This window comes from Homalodisca vitripennis, chromosome X (genome assembly GCF_021130785.1).
Source record: "Homalodisca vitripennis isolate AUS2020 chromosome X, UT_GWSS_2.1, whole genome shotgun sequence".
NCBI lineage: Eukaryota > Metazoa > Arthropoda > Insecta > Hemiptera > Cicadellidae > Homalodisca > Homalodisca vitripennis.
Window position 1 is genome coordinate 86,899,986 of NC_060215.1, and position 18,170 is coordinate 86,918,155.

At 33.4% G+C, this 18,170-nt stretch overlaps 1 protein-coding gene across 3 annotated transcripts in view; it reads left to right on the forward strand.

Annotated features, from left to right (window-relative positions):
- LOC124369311 (KICSTOR complex protein SZT2-like) overlaps window positions 1-18,170 on the forward strand; it is a 295,343-nt gene that overhangs the window by 253,743 nt on the left and 23,430 nt on the right. For all 3 annotated transcript variants that reach the window (XM_046827256.1, XM_046827257.1, XM_046827258.1), the window contains exons 53-54: window positions 1,152-1,291; window positions 9,309-9,481. In XM_046827256.1, coding sequence (XP_046683212.1) covers window positions 1,152-1,291; window positions 9,309-9,481 — 313 coding nt within the window. The remainder of the gene's footprint in view (window positions 1-1,151; window positions 1,292-9,308; window positions 9,482-18,170) is intronic.

Consider the following 18,170-nt stretch of genomic DNA (forward strand, 5'->3'; position numbering starts at 1 on the left):
AAAATTTTCATGGCATAAACCAATTGATGTGGCAATATCATCAGCAACTTCTCTGATCGTAATATGGCGGTTATTCATAACATTTCATTAAATTTTTTCATGTTTTCATCAGCTGTTGGATGTGCTGGGGCGTCCGGAGCGGTTGTCATCTTCATTGTCTTCACGGCCATCTTTGAAAAGTTTATACCACTCGTAAACCCTTGTTTTACTCACCATAGGCCTTTGTTAACATTTCTACACTTTGTTACACTTTATTTTATTTTTCACACAAAATTTGTTACAAATACTTCTTGATCCATTAAAAAAATATGAAAACCGCTGAGTTCATAAAACACATCTACCCTCAGCAGCAGCCACTGAAAAAGTAAACAATGAATTTAGCTGGAAGTTTTATTATACTTCCGGAGCATGAGTACCAATATAATTTTAAAAAATCTGGACAATTGGACTATCTAAACCAACAAAACTTAAAAATTCCTACTACTTTTTGAACACACCTTTTTTAATATATAATAAATAAATAATAAATTTATATATTAATAAAATTATTTGGTCTACATGTTTCTAGTTTTACCTGGATTTTTAATAAACTATATATTGAACCATAAGGTTTCATGCGTACAATTTTCTTATTTGCCTGATGTTACAATAATGCGTTTTTCACAACAAATTTCAAAACTGTACATACTTTGTAAATTTTTAAGGTCATAATTTGTTTGTTGAATATCCTTATTAGAGCATGTAATTTAATGCTAAACAAATCAAATTCCAACATGTTTATCCCTATAAACAAATGTAGACTGAGTTTTCAAAATTTGCCGTTTTTTGCTTGGCGCCTTTTAACGTGTCACAGTATTAAACAGCTGGTGCTGAAAAGATTAAGTGCTATAGAACATACCATGTGGATACCATGTGATCCACTGGCTTGTGTTTTTGTTGCCAGTGTTGAGTGTAGTTTATTTGTGTTTTATTTTTAGGTATATTATTTCATCTAATAGGTTTTACACAATATAATTTGTCTGTTATATTAGTCTAGACATATCTAGTGGTATGGATTTTTTATTATTAGAAAGAAAGCATGCTTAATCTTCTCACCCATGAAATGATAAAAACTACATTTATTGAGTAATTTATGTGAATTTGATGCACAGGTAATCTGGTGATTCCCAAGATATCGTCTCCCACTCACCTACTCTTCAGCTACCTATTGAACCACGAAGATGACTATCCCATGAAGATAATGTCTATGGTAGCACCTGGACAGGAACTAGACGATAAATCTCTCAGTTCTGTAAGTTTGTGAGCTTGAAAAAAATAACTAAACGTTATATAATTTGGAAAAACAAAAATACAATGATTCATAATAATAAATCTCTTTATTGCTGTTAATCAATTCACATATTGCATAGTATCCATCACTTTCATCTTAATCCTAAGCTGTCTAGAGCACTAAACTAAATTTAATTTAACATTTAAACAGGTTATTATTTAAAACATGATTTATGTTATTGAATTACAAGTATACACTATCAGTTACTTCAAATTAAACTTGGTCAAATTAAACCGTATTCATACAACAACTATATATAACTAAAAATATAAAATTATAAATACTTTTAATAGTTAAAACTTTAAAACAGATAAAAACTTTAAAATGTTAAAACTTTAAAATACAATAAAAATCCTAAAAGCATAATTCATATCAAAGTTTGAGCGGTATCCATATATACTATTTATTATATTGTGTGGATTAAATAATGTAGGAAATCTTTTACCATACATTCTGTGACATACAGTAAGTTGACTCCACTGAAGCAGTGGGAAAATATGTGATTAGGAGTGTGGTGTTGATGTAATTGTATGTCAGTCAGCAAGCCAGTAAACCATCAGGGTTAATAAGACTTCCCTACTAGCGAGCTATGAGTTTAATTAATGCAGTTATACATCCACATCTCTAGCTAAGAATATATGGATGTTAATGTTCGCTAAGGATGCTCAGCCCTGTCTATATGCTTTCTCAGCCATCTGAAAAATACGCAAAAGACTACTCCTTGGGTTACCAATCAGTTTATTCCATCTGTCTTTAGAGTTGGTATCCTTTTGTTGGTACTAAAGCGAGGAAATTTTCAACTTTTTAGGTTTGTTTAAGTAATCTTGACAATTGTAACAATTATAAGAATAAGAATGGGAGAAAACGTTGACTTCATAAAAATGTCATTAAGATCTCTTTATATTGTTTATATTACAAGTAAAGTCAATTTTTGTATTAGTAAAGTATATTCTGCTTTATTAAACAATTAAAAAATATGTAGTTCTCGTTTAACCCACCATAGATCATGCTATTAGATCAAATCTAACATTTTCAGTCGTTCTGAAGAAGTTTATTTATTCCCTGTCTGATGACACTGATCTTTTAACTATGCTTTCTATGGTATATTTAACAACATTTCTATATGAGTGGTAAAAGTGGTGATGTATGGCGTGAGGGGGTGGGGAATTCAGGCGGGTTGTAAAATGTTAGATTGTGCCTAACAGCACGACCTACCACGTAACTATTAATAGTATGTGTGCGTAGTTAATTTTAGTTTTTATTAGTGTTTGTGAGTGAATATTAATCTTTAATAGTTTTATTCCACGATGAACAGCAACAAGGAGAACATTTGTTGGTGTTTGGAACAACTTTCTAGTAAATGTTACTGTTATAAGCAAGAGAATGAGTCCGACATAGACGCTGATTCTGAGCATATTAAAGAAGACATAAACACAGAGCAGTTTAACTACAAAGAATCCGTACAGATTGTTCGGGAAGAACCATGAACATACACACATCCTTCTAAATTCTTCAGGATGCTGACCTTATGTTGCTTAGACCTTTTTAGCAGAGGGACCATTCCACATTCCAAATACCTGTATCATATTCATCTCAAGACACAAGGACCAGTAGAAGGAGTTTCATAACTTGATAAGAGAAACAACTGGAAAACCCTTCCTATTGAGAAATGGTTAACACTTCTTTGCACTACGTTGCAAATATAATTGATTAAAGTTTTTAACATCTAGATTGCATTTAGCATAAATAGCTGAGTCACCTCTAACACAGTTCTTTCTGCAGTAAGATAAGACTAGGTTATATTTCAGTAAGTTAATAGAAGAGAGCTCAGACTCTTTACGCCAATGTTCACATAATCATATCTAAATTTTCATTTTCATGTAGGTACTTTATCCTTAGGTGTGCCATACACTTAAGGATACTTGGAGGGTGTGCCCTCTCTCGTAGTGTTAGAGAGGACTTCTTAGCCCTAACTTCGCCTGGTAAAATAAGACATCTTTACTTTACAATTATATCTGTATCCCGCCACACATCGTCAGACGAAATTACGATAATGGAATGGCACTTTCAATCATTCACCTATCAATATCTTTTTGTATTTCTGCTCATTCACGGTACTTTAATGAATTCTATTGTATGCAATAAACTAAAAATAAGATGATATGGATATTTCTGTATGCCTTTATTATCGTCCTTCCGATGGTTCAGACCATATACCACATTTTCAGGGATAAGTTATTAATTCTAAATAAAAATATCTTTTTTGGTCATACAAAGTTTTCTCCAAGTAAAAGCATCATAATCGAAGAGTAAAAAATGTGCATAACATTAATCAACTGTATAAAACTTTTAGGTACATCACTTAATCTATTGATGTTAATTCGTCATAAGTGTAGGAAATTATCTATAATAAGTTGTTTTAACTTTTCGTAGATTTAAAGAATCTTGAATTGATTTTATTTAATATGAAATATACTTTAGAACTTCTATTCCTCTATAACATATTTAAAAAAAATTAAAGTCTATACTGTTATATAACTATGTTATCCTAGTTTTATAAGTTTCAAACTCTACCTTCCATCAAAGGTAGTTTGAATTCTTTTCATACTTTATTTAGTTTAATATGATTGTGTTGAGCATAAACAGTTCAAATTTGTAATTACAAAAAAAATAAATTGTATGGAATTATCATTCCTTGAACTACTTATTAGTGGAGAGCATTAAAATTTTTTCTTGATAAAACTATCATATAGAATCCAATTTGAATCGAAAGGAAACTACATGTTTCATTAAGAACATCTTAGTTGCAAAGTAAAGATTACAAATAGAATTTCTCGTGAAGCAGCAGCATTGTGACAAAAAGTTTTTGTGTAAAAGTAAAATAATTCTTAAAAGAGGAGTGTAAAGAAGCCTGAATTTGAATTGAATAGAGGCAAAATGGCAATATAATAAGAACAATAAGTTTTATTGCTGAATACATTTGTTATTTACTGTAAATTTTATTGTGGCTCTTGTTAAATTATCATTATGTTTTTATCATCATTGCTGATTGAACTCTCTATTTAATTTTATAAAGTGTACGTTGCATTTATGCTACGAAATGGTTGCTGTTTCGTTGTTTATAAACCTAACCTCAATCGTGACTTGTGTGTTTTATAATGAGTACCTGTGATAAGTGTTCTAAGCCAGTTTTAAGAGCAGAGAAGCAGAAAATACAGTGCAAACCGTGTAAAGGCTATTTCCATTGGAACTGTGTAAATCTTACGGAAGCTGAATTTGAGGTCTTTTCATCGTCTAACACCAAGTGGACCTGTAACCCTTGTACACAGAAGAAGAGATTGAGTAGAAGCTTTTCAGATTCCAGCCCACCCAACATGAGTCCTGGTAATTCAACCGTTACTATGGAAGATATAAAAAGCATGCTGGAGGAGATGAAGAGAGAAATCCTTGAAGGTCAAAGCAAGGTGGAGTCTGAACTCGGCAAATCCATAAACCACTGTCTGGAACTGATCTCTGATAACAATAAGCTGATTGAGACTCAGAAGAAATTAATAGATGACCAGCAAAAGAAGATTTCCAGTCTGCAGGAGGAAAATAACCGACTACAAGTTAAATTCAAGGACATGTCGGATCGCCAAGCTGAACTGGAACAGTACTCAAGACGGAACACCCTGGAGATTTTTGGAATTCCTGAGGAAGGTCCAGCTGAGTCGTCTGATGCCCTGAAGAAGAAGGTAGTAGAGATCGGAACTGCTCTGGGAACTACATTGAGCGAGGATGCCATAGACGCCTGTCATCGGATTGGAGGGGGCAATAACCGCCCAACATCGGGGATTATTGTCAAGTTTCTTCGCCGGGACGACGCTGACAGCCTACTACAGAAGCGGAAAGTGAAAAGGAGACTTTTCTACAAGACATCTGGCTGGCTACAGGAGCGACTCACCTGTGTACATCAACGTCTCCTTGGCTCCGGTAAGAAGAGTTCTCTTTGCAAAAGCTCGTAAATTAAAATCTGACTTTAACTACAAGTATGTATGGGTAGATAGGGCAGGGAGGGTGAAGGCTAGGAAATCGGATGACAGTTCAAGTAGAGTGATAGTCATTGGCAATGAGGATATCTTGGCGAACTTGATTGATAAGGAAAATAAGAAACATCAACCCCACTAAGTTCCATTCTGCAAAGTTGAGATGATTTTTATTTGTTGTTTTCTAATTACATTACACAGTAAAATATTCCTTTGTTACTGCCCAATGAAATTGTTCGCTAGTTTGTTACAATTTAGTTCGAAATGCACGCTAGGCCTATTATTTGTTATTTAAATATGTTATTTATTGGATAGTTTAAAACTAAGTATTTATTATCAAAACGTGCGGGGACTGAGAACCAAAACATTAGATTTATACGAGTCAGTGTTGGGCGAAAATTACGATTTAATCGCTTTTACAGAAACCTGGCTTGAACCCGGCATAGATAACAGTGAGTTGTTCGATTGTAGATACGAAGTGTTCTGTGCAGACAGAGATCAAATGACCACAGGTCGGAGTAGAGGGGGGGAGTGCTGTTGGCGGTAAACAAACGCATATCAGCTGTGCAGCTGATAACTGGTCCACAGCTGATCGCGTCTAACATAGATTCTCTCTCGGTCAAACTGTCACTGCCGTTCAATACAGTTATTGTAAGTGTTGTTTACATTCCTCCTGGCCAAGTTCTCAGTTCCTACACAAATTACGGTAATTCCTTTGATTTAATAGATGTACATTATAATAATTTTATAATCCTTGGAGATTTTAACATTCCGACAATTAATGGCACTGCCTTTGATTTTTCTGTTGCTAAATCTTCAGCTAACATTATTAACAATATAATGTGTGAACATAACCTTTCTTCATACAATAACATTTTAAACTGTAATGATTTAACTTTAGATTTGGTGTTAAGTAATTACAATAATACCATTGTTGAACGGAGCTTTAGCCCGTTATTGCCAGTTGACGATTTCCACCCAGCTTTAATTATATTTTGCATAGATAAACCCATAGAGCACAAACCTTGTCCTGATATTTCATCCAAGCAGTATTACTCCTTTAAACATGCAAATTTTTTCGAGCTGTACTGTAAACTTAGAGACTATGATTGTGGACTTATGTACAGTCTTACCTCTGTTAATGAATGTTTAGATTATTTCTATAGTGTATTGTTCTCTTGTATCAGTCAGTGTGTTCCACGAAAGAAGGTGAGAGTTCCAAATAAATATCCAGTATGGTTTACTCGTGAAATAATTATGGATTTAAAATTAAAAAACAAATGTGCTAAAAAAAGGAAGTACTCTCGTCATCATAATGAATTATTTAAGTCTTTAAGAAAGACTGTTAAGGATAAAATACAAGTAGCACATAGAGATTACATTTCTTCGGTAGAGAATAACATAAAATTAAATCCTAATAATTTCTGGTCTTTTATCAAATCAAAATGAAATAATGACCATTTGAGTGTGAGTGAATTTAATAATATGTCTTGTTTTGATGATACATATACTGGAGATAATATACCTGATGCTTTTGCAAGTTACTTTTCATCTGTTTATGACCCACAACCCTCATGTTACAATCTGGACCAGTTCATTAGTAGTCAATCCTTAGACAACTTTTTTATACCCAGTTTTAATTCTAGTGCTGTAGTGAGTACCATAAGAGAGCTGAAATCAAAAAGGTCTTCGGGCCCAGATGGAATTCCAGCGTATATTGTAAAAGGTTGTGGGGAGATATTAGCAAAACCACTGTGTTTTATTTTTAATCTTTCACTTTCGTCATGTGTGTTTCCGGACAAATGGAAGGAGGCCAAAGTTACTCCTATTTTCAAATCTGGAGAAAAAAATAAAATTGAGCATTATCGTCCTATTTCGTTGATAAATTCATTTGCAAAGGTTTATGAGCTTCTTTTGTATAAGCGGATGTTTAGTGCAATCAAGTCTAGGATTTCCTCAGAACAACATGGGTTCTTACCCAAACGCTCTTCAGCAACAAACTTAATGGAGCTTTCTTTGAATATATCAGCTGAACTTGATAGTGGCGGTAGAATAGATGAAATATATACTGATTTTTCAAAAGCATTTGACAGGGTAAATCATGATATTTTGCTGCGCAAATTATTTCTCTTAGGATTTTCATTTGATTTTTGTATATTTATGGCGTCATATTTACAAAACCGAACTCAGTTTGTGTCAATGTTAAACAAATCTTCTTGTGTTTATACAAGCTCCTCGGGTGTTCTTCAGGGCTCAAATTTAGGACCTCTCTTGTTTTTAATATTCATTAACGATCTCCCCCGTTGCTTTTCTGACTGTAAATGTCTATTATTCGCTGATGATCTTAAATTATACAGGCCTATAAAAGATGATTTTGATGTTAACTTATTACAAAATTCTTTAGACCAGTTGTATGTTTGGTGTTCGACTAATAAGTTGGAATTGAATGTAAACAAGTGTTTTGCCATGTCATACTCACGGAGGAGGATTCCTGATTTTAACATTTACTTCATAAATAATAAAGCTTTAAAAAATGTTTCTAAAATTAAAGATTTAGGTGTAATTGTTAGTTCTTCATTCTGTTTTAATGATCATGTCCACATGCTGGTGTCGATTGCATACAAACTTCTGGGCTTTGTCAAGAGAAATTCAAGATATTTTCACAATACTGAGACAATTATGACTTTGTATAAAACTATGATAAGAAGTAAATTAGAGTATTGTTCTGTTATCTGGAATTCAATAAATGTGTTAGAGTGTAGCAATTTAGAGATAATACAAAACAAATTTCTTAAATTTTTATTTTACAAACAACATAATTATGTATGTCCTTACGACATGCCCACTTCTAATTTAAGGGAAATGTTTGAGATTAAAAAATTGGAACTAGCCTCAATAAGTTTTTTATGTAAGTTACTTAATAATTCAGTTGATAGTTCGTATTTGTTAAGTCACATAGGTTTGCATGTACCCCATCATATATTTAGAGAATTTAATTTATTTGCTTTACCTAGATGTAGAACAGTTTCTCATTATAATTTTCCTTTGTACAAGACTCTACGGTTTCTTAATTTAAACCAATTAAACTTAGATATTTTTAATGATAATTTCGAAAATATTTTTAAGATATGCAGCAACCTTTTATTTTGATTTAATTTATTGTTCATTGTAGAAGTGTATGTGTACAATGTAGCAAGTTGTTATTTTTATTTAAATTGTATAGAGTTCATTTATTTATGTTGTGTAAAGAAATTTAAATATTAATTTGTGTAACTGCCAGCAGTTTAGTTTAGTTTAGTTTGTTATGTAAAGTTCATATTAAGAGCACATTAATTTTAGTTAGGATGGCTGTTTTGGGAATAATTGAAGGTTTTGTACTTTGTTTGTGCCATATCATGTCCTGTAGCTGTCATGTAAAATTGAAAAATAAATAAATAAATAAATAATAACACCATAACCAAAATATAAAATTGAGACATCTCGAGTAGTTTTAGCAATTGAGACAATTGTTTAGAACATTTCACAATCCCTGAGGGTTAGTATCCAAAGACACCTAAACAGCACAGTGTATATCAGTAGTTGGCATCGTGTCAGTTGAAGCCAGTGAAGAAAGTCCTAGTTGGATGCTATTTATTCTATATCAGAAGGAGTATTCTATTACCTTCACTTCTTAGGTATTAGTCCAGAGAATAGTTATTTCTGTTATCTTTAATTTGATCTTGCTCAATCATTGGTGCATAAATCGATTTGAGATCATGTTTAAAATTTTACTATGGTTCGGTGTGATGAAGGCCTAATCTCAATGATGATTACAAAATATTTAGTTATGTATCAGGTCTATTGGAAAGGTAATCTAACTTCATACTGAATATATATTGTAATGCACTTGTGCAAAACTATAATAACAATCATTATCTTATACAAAAAATATGAATGCCCCGTGAATGTTGCAGGCAAATGAATATGTCCTCATACAACGTAGCAGCAGTTCTCAACTCATGTACAGAGACATTCAGGACAACAAACAAGTGTACGAGTATGACATTGTGTTGATCGTAGCCAGTGAGGAAAGTCCTGACCCAACTGTATTGAGATTGCGATATTTCATTCTGCTCACTAGTAGGAGGTCAGCAAATCTTATATTGCTTTGTGGTGTGTTTGGATTTGTGAAACATTGTGTGTATATTTTTATTTTGTAAAACTTTGATAATAGTTATGCACTTAGTTTCTGCTTTGGAATGTGCATTTTTGATGTGTGATGCATGCCTAGATTTTTTGAGAAGTGATGTGCCATAGATTAGTGAAGAGATTTCTTAAAAGAAATAAAGTAAAAAATGAAACTATATCTGTAGTTTTACTAATTTTTATGTGATTAAGTTGGATACATAATATGATCATAACAGTCAGTTTTGATTTATGTCTTTCTTAAATATACAGTAAGTCTTTATACGCACCATTTTTTGTTTGAATCAAGTATGGGTTTGAAAAAAAATTGGGTAAGATAAAAAGATTGGGTTACTGGAAATTATCAGGGACTTGCAAAGTTTACACAAACCGTGGACTGATGATGTATCGTAAGAAGTCAATATTATCAGTAGTCAGGTTAATATTATACCATAGGGTGACCAAACCTTGTACTGTTCCGGCTTTTTATAATGGTGGTCCCAAAAAATTGTTTCGGGACACTCAAAAGTCTCTAAATTCAGTTATTAAATAGGTTTTATAAAACTATTTAGAGATTTTGCTTGATTTTATATCATATACATAAAATCGGAAATTAATATATTTAAGTTTTTTTAACAAGCAATTTGATTTGTCGGTAGTTTAACTGTGTTGTTGGATTCATTTACTTTGTTGCAATGACTTTGCAGAAACACGTCCATGCTTTCGTCAATATAGTGTCCATTGTTGAGAAGTTATGTCAGTCAAGTTAGTCAGATTATACCTGTATTCATGTATTAATTAGTAATATTTTATTAGTATTGTATAGTAGTGTAGTATGTATTGAGCTGCAACGTGCCAAAACTGCTTGTAATTTTTGTGACACTTATTGTAACTTGAACTTTATAAAGAGAGAGCATTTTGATTATGAAGCATATTGCTCTATTTTTATAGTAGGTTATTTTTTATACTTAGGTATGCCTGCTCCATAAATTTTAAGGTCTTATCATAAAAAAACTATTAATATAATTTATAAATTATATTCTGAATAATATAACATTATTAACCCTCCATCAAGCGCTTAAAATTAAAAAACCCCATCAGGCGCTCACGGAGGTTTCCTCCAGGTTAGCGAAAAATGGATATCATAGTCGTTTAAACGTTTTTCCTTTGTTTAAATATTCATACTGATTTAATTACAATGTAATATGTTCATTTTTAGAAATTAAATAAAAATTACTCTTTTATGTGATGAATTTTCCAAATAAGAAATTCAAAATTAAAAAAATGTTATTGTATAATAACAACATGATTTATTTTAAGGAATAATGCAATTAATTGTAAAAATGTTTAACCTACTGTAATAATATATGGAAATTAACTTAGTTTTTAACTTCTTACAAAAACAACTTACTTCAAATCTTGAGATATTATACAATTGTAATGTCAATTATTACTCTAAAATCAAAATTTATTCTTTACTAAACATTTTTTTAAACACTACACAAAGTTTCAAAACATTTTCCTTCTGGTTCTTATAACGACGATGTTCACTCCATAAACAGTACTGAAATGTTCCCTAGGACACTGGTACTGTACTGAAAAGTCTCTCGTCTTCATTCTCCATTTCACAAAATTCAAATAAAATATATTGTAAAACTTAAAAAGAAACCATCACAGGTCACACATTTAGGCGCACACGGATTATTACTCCATAAAAACTAAACACTATATGGCGTCCAAGCACTACAAACACAACATCGGGCGCTCACGGAGGAATCGTCCAGTCTCGCACGGAAGTAGACCTCATACTGACAGATTTTGACAAAGATAAGCGGGAGGCTATTGTTTCGCTTCCTCGAAAGATGCTCGTGAAGTACACTGCGGGAAACGACTGCCAACATCAGAAAAGTAGTACTATTTTTAATAATAAAAAATACACGGAGGAAAACTCCGTTTAGCGCCCGATGTAGGGTTAATGATAAATGCTTAGGCTATTTAGTAAACACAAATGATTTTTTGTGTGTTAAACTTATAAAGTACCATTATTACAACGGATACTGTGACCCTATGAATAAATCAGAGAAGTTTTTTCTATCCACTTACATCAATATCAGCTTCTATGCTAAAACTCAACAACTGGAAGATAAAGCTTTTCCGATCTTTAGAACTCGCTTATGAATGAATCAAATTCCCAGTCAATGCATCTTCTCCATAAACCCAGAAGAAACAATGAAACAATTCAATTTAAGCTTCTCAAGCATAAGAGAGCTTCTTTATGTATTTTTACAATTCTCCTGTAATACATACCTACATCGCTTCTGCTTTTAACACAAGAAAAGGAGATAAAGAGAATAATTGATCAAACCCTTGACATTACAGTCTTTAAAAACCAAATAAAAATAGCAAAGGTGGCAACTAGAGACCTAGCCATATAAAGCTCTTGGAGAACAACTTGGGGCTCTTCCAAGTACCATCACTTACAACCCTCCTCACCTGGCAGGAAATGATAAGATCAGCTACATATAAGGGGCAATGTTTAAATAAAAAGAGCTCTGGAAATCAAAAGAAGACTCCATCCTAGAGGAACTCAGCAAGATATACAAAGAGTACAATGTAAGCTACCTGACAGACGCCTCCCAACTAGACTCTTTGTTCAAAAATACTAAGAAAAATTTGCCATTATAGACATAAGCACAAGGAAAATCCTTACAGCAGAAAACATGAAAAAAAAACAATACCACTATAGATTTTATGGTCCATGCCTAGTGGAGCTGCAAAGAAATGAAAACTAAATGTATACAATTTCCTCTAACAACATTGCTATTAATAATAACATCCTAGCGTCAAACAACACACAGCTGCTCAACAACCTTAGGTTTTATAAAAGCATAAGACACCTCAATATTACACTGACCTCAGGCATTTAGTTTAACCTAGTACAAGGAGTGCCAGGATGTGGCCAAACTTCATATTAAAGACCTTTAAACCTGGAGACCTAATTTTTATTTCCTACCAGACACTCAGCACTTGAATTCAGAAACAGGTTCATGGACACACATCCTGACTACTATAAAGCTACAGTTAAAGACACCTTCTGAACACCCGATTCCTTTCTAATTAACTCTACACAACACATTCATCAATGAAATCAGTATGACAGGCTCATCATAGGCATGCAGGGGAAATAATATTTGATGCAACTCTCCCCAGAGCAAAAGAAGTTCTGCTTTAAGGAAATTAAGGTGGAGGAAACCTATGGTCTTAGACTAAGCAATAGCACATGTTTTGATGTTTTTGGTATCAATGCACATGTATTAAAAGCTGCTGCTGAACATATTTGTGAGGTCTTGACTTACTTGTTTAATGAATGTATTAATAGTGGAACCTTTCCTGATATATTTAAGATTAGTAAGGTTATTCCTGTTCATAAGAAAGGTCCTATGGGCAAGCATTGCAACTATAGACCTATTTCTATTATTCCAGCAGTGTCGAAGGTCTTTGAACGGTTGGTACATAAACAAATTGTAGATTATTTAGAGTCAAATAAGTTGTTTAGTGACTGTCAGTTTGGTTTCCGTTCTAATTGCAGTACCATAAAAGCGGTACGGGCTCTTGTAGGTGCTTGTTTTGATGGCCTTGAACAAAAAAATGTTGTTAATTTTAAAAGTTATGACCTTTCAAGGGCCTTTGATACTGTTGAACATAGTATTCTAGCCAAGAACAAATGTAAATCAATTCCTTTATGGCTTAGAACATGGCAAAGGAATATTGTTGTCAAAATGACTTGGTCTTGAATGAAAGCAAAACATTCCAACCCATATTCATGTCCACCCAAACCATCACTAAGGACTCCCGGATATAACAACTGTTATTTCAGATAAATACTTGGGCGTAATTTTAGAAAATAACCTAACATGGACTTCACACATAAATCAGCTGAGTAAAAAACTGAATTCCACTCTAGTCGTTATCAGAAGAATGAAACAGATCAGCAGCACAAAACATCACTATCAGCCTATTACTCGCTTTTTTAGTCCCACCTTCGATACGGACTAGCTGCCTGGGGAGACACAAGTAGCATAGATCTTCAAAGCGTGTTGATAATACAGAAAAGAGCAATAAGAACTCTGAGTGGTCTAGGCCCTAGACACTTGCAGAGGCCTTCAAGGAGCTCAATGTATTGACAATGACTTTGATCTACATCCTTGAAACCGTGCTCTCAGCAGTAAAGTTTGACCAAATTAGGATGATAGACAGACATCCCTATAACATCAGGCACAGGCATTTTGCTAGACGCGTACCACCTTAGTGTTTATGAGAAGAAGCCCTCCTACAAGGGTGCCACCTTCTACAACCATCTGTCTTAGAACCTCAACAGACTACCAGAGAAAGAAAAAAAACTGAAAACGGCACTGATGGACTGGCTCTAGACCAATCCATCTACACCATTCAAAAATTTCTGAACTGGAGAAGCCATTGATGAACTATGAAGTAACAACTAGTGTTATCTATTATGACCTATCTCTTTAACTCTGAATGTAACTAGATTTATAACTTAATATTTGACACACAGCTGTACTCTATATATATATATATATATATATATATGTGTGTGTGTGTGTGTGTGTGTGTGTGTGTGTGTGTGTGTGTGTGTGTGTGTGTGTGTGTGTGTGTGCGCGTGTGCGTGTGCGTGTGTGTGTGTGTGTGTGTGTGTAAATAAAGACTTATTGATTGATTGATCCGAAGAGTAATTGGCCAGATGGTTGGTATGGGGGGAGGGGACTGTAAATTTGTAGAGGTCCCAGTTTACTCCGAGAATGATTTGGTCACCCTAGCTTAGCAGGACGAATTCTGCCCTACACATAATGCATTGTTTTTGAGTTTAAATATAGTGCCAGGTTTAAGCATCAAGTTTTCTATTACATTAGAAATCTTTATCAAGGGCAAACAAGGTGGAGTAATGAACTAAAACTATTAAATAAGTTTATTTGGAGGTTGAAATTACCTGACTACAATATTGCTCTATAAGATGGAGCACCACATATTTATATGATTGTGATTGTTTTTTTATATCTGCATAATCAATCACTTTATAAGTCATTAAATAATTTCTCATAAAATAAAAAATTAACATGGAAGAACAAATTTAAAATTGGGTCATATGATATGTTTGAAGATCAGACAATAGCACATTTACAAATCAAAAATTTTATTTTCATACAGCTAAACTTGTCTTTGTATTATATTAATTATTCAAAAATATTCCTTAAAATTCTAAAATTTTATTAGGTGTATCCCTTGTGTAAGAAATGTAGAAGGAAACATTTAATATTGAAGGACATAAAGTACTTCATGGGAAAGTAGCAAGAATCAATTTATTCCACCCGTAGGGTGATTTATTATGACCTGTAGGGTAAACAAAAAAAGTATTTTAAAATAAAAAAGTGTCATGTACTCCAAAATAGGGCAAAATCTCCAAATGACTATGTAAATCTCATGATCAGTTTAGTAAAAACTGAAGCACCAAGTTAGAATCACTCAACCTGTTCAGCCCAAAAGTTGAATAAAATGCCTAATGTCATCCATTATATGTAATGGACAACATCTGTAGTTCTTTTGGTACATCTTAGAATGGTGTGTAACCAAAAATACAGAAAATATGGGTTAAATTAAGATGGTAATTTATGAACCCCTAATTAATGGTCTGTAAGACACTGATTACCATTTTAATGTTTCATAATATTAGGTAAATTTTTAGCTTGCCTTGTTACTATTCTTTGTTTAAAGTTTATTTTTGGCGATGGAAGGATTGTGAAGGAAACGGGACTTTTCCGAAAAGTCTTGCCTTGTTATCTATTTAATTTTTTCTGTACATTATTGGAAGAAGTATAATAATGCATGTTTTTCCTTGATTTTGTAATTCTACCATTTGCATCTTCAATAGTGTATTTGTGTTTTTGCTTTGGTTTAATACTGATATCTAGCTTAGTTGATGTTCTTAATGCTGCTTAAGTTGTCTTGTAATGTTTTAGATTATTTGGTTCATCTGAAGAAGATAACCCAATTCCATTCCCTCCCACTACCAACATGCCTGTGGATGTTGAAAATATACAAAGCTATGCCTTACAACTTAATCACGCATGTGGAATTTTTATGTCTTGGCTATGTATTGCTTTTGTAAACTCACCATGCGTTTATTACATTTGCTTGTCTTATAACAATTATTCCTACAGTTTCTTTGTGTAATTTTAACAGAAATGGAAAGGATCTGGTAAGAACAAAAATCAATATTATTTAATTACATTATAATTATTATCACACAAGGTAAATGTTGGCAATTCCTAGACTATGCTAGTATACTTTTTGTACATTAAAGTCTGGTACATTTGCTCTGAAATGGATACAGCTATAAGAATAGATTAAATAAAACTGTATTGGCTCTTCCCTTCATTATAGTAAAGAAATGGTTTTTCCTTCATAGCCTATGTATGTTTTGCATCAATGTAACTTTGGATCAGAACACATAAATATACATTTTTATACATTGCTAACCCTCAGACAAAATATTTACCTCTGAAGTAAACACAGTTAATTATATTTTACTTTAACAGTTTTTTGGACATTGCCCGTAACAAATGGAAACAAGCAAATAAAGGAAGGAGATTAGGACATAAATAGGATGGTAGAAAGGTGCTGGTCCTCAAAACTAGTAATTGTGCATTAAGAAAGACGGCATAACTGGCCTCAGCACTGTTCAGAACTATCCTCAATTCTCAATTATCGTGATACTAACCACATTCGTGACCTACAAAGCACTCAACATAAGAACATTAATCACTCACACTGCTACCTGAATGTCTTCTCACAGGCCGCCTCTTTTACATACCATATTGGTCTATGGTAGTATAAGTCATCAGTGTATAAGTCAACCATTACTTTTGTGACTCACTTCAGCCAGGATTAAATCAGCCTATTGCTCCCATGTCGCATACAGCATCATGACATTTAACACTCTGAGTGGCAAGTTGAAATATACCCGACCGGACATCCTTTTATTTGCAAATGTAAAACAAGGTAAACATTTATAAATATACATACCGGTTTGTCAGTAACCATCTACAGTTTTAGTACTATTTATAATATTAAATGCGCCATAAATTAACACATCAATTGTTCAATGTTAAAAAATATTTTCTAAGAAGCTGCAATCATGGCGACAACTGTATGACTTCACAGAATTATTCTTGTTCACACCAATTGGTTATTGGAAAAATATTGTTCATAAGCAGATGCTGCTGGTATCAATCTAAAAATATTTTATAATCTGTCAACTAAAAGAACTAAACTTGTAAATATTTGCTATGATAATATATTTTAGAAATAAGTTTCAGTTACAGTTTCATTTGGAAGAAGTCTGTTATATTTGACCTGCTTAACTCAGAGGATCGTATTAATAGCAAACATCTCTATGTTTTTGTATTATATAATAAAGTATATATAGGAGGTGTGTTCAAAAAGTATCGCGAATTTTGAATTTTCGTGGGTTACGTATATTCAATTTTTTTATGGCGTTATGTTAGTACATATGTCGCTCACTTATGTTGACAATTTCGGCCATTTTGAATGTTCAGTTAATTGTTGACAGCTGCTTTGCTTGCACGTGTTTTGGTTCGTCTTCGATTTTTACCTAATCAAAAAAATGGAACAAAGAACCTGTATCAAATTTTGTGTTAAAAACGAAATTAACTGCGCGGATGCATTCCGAATGTTGACTCTGGCATACGGAGAAGCTACTTTGGACAAAAGCAACGTTTATCAGTGGTACAAAATGTTTTCAGAAGGCCGAGAAGATGTGAATGACGAAGAGCGTGCCGGACGCCCGAGCACTTCAACAACAGACGAAAAAATTGATGAAGTGAAGAAAATGGTATTAGCCAATTGTCGAATCACCATTAAAGAAATTGCCGAGGACCTAGGCATATAGATTGGCTCGTACCATTCGATTTTAATTGATAATTTAGGCATGAGACAGGTCGCCCAAAATTCGTACCAAAATTGCTCAATTTTGATCAAAAACAACATCACATGAACATTGCTAATGAGATGTTGGATTCTGTTCCCGACGACCCGAATTTGCTCTAGAGGGTCATAACTGGTGACGAATCGTGGGTTTATGGTTATGACGTGGAAACCAAAGCTCAATCATCTCAATGGAAGCTGCTGCACGAACCAAGACCGAAAAAAGCATGCCAAGTTTGGTCGAATGTGAAAGTTTTGCTTACAGTTTTCTTCGATTGCAGGGGCGTGGTGCATCATGAGTTCTTGCCACAAGGTAGAACGTTGAATAAGAAATATTACCTGCAAGTTATGTGCAATTTGTGCTAAGCAATCTGCCAGAAACCCCCGAATTTGTGGAAAAACAAAAATTGGCTTTTGCACCACGATAACGCCCCTGCTCACACATTGCTGCTTGCACGCGACTTCTTGGCCAAAAACAACACACTAATGATACTGCAGCCACAGTATTCCCCAGATCTTGCCCCTTGTGACTTTTTCTTGTTCCCGAAACTGAAGAGGCCCATGAAAGGACGACGCTATGCCACGATTGACGAGATAGAGACGGCATCGAAGGAGGAGCTGAACAAGACACA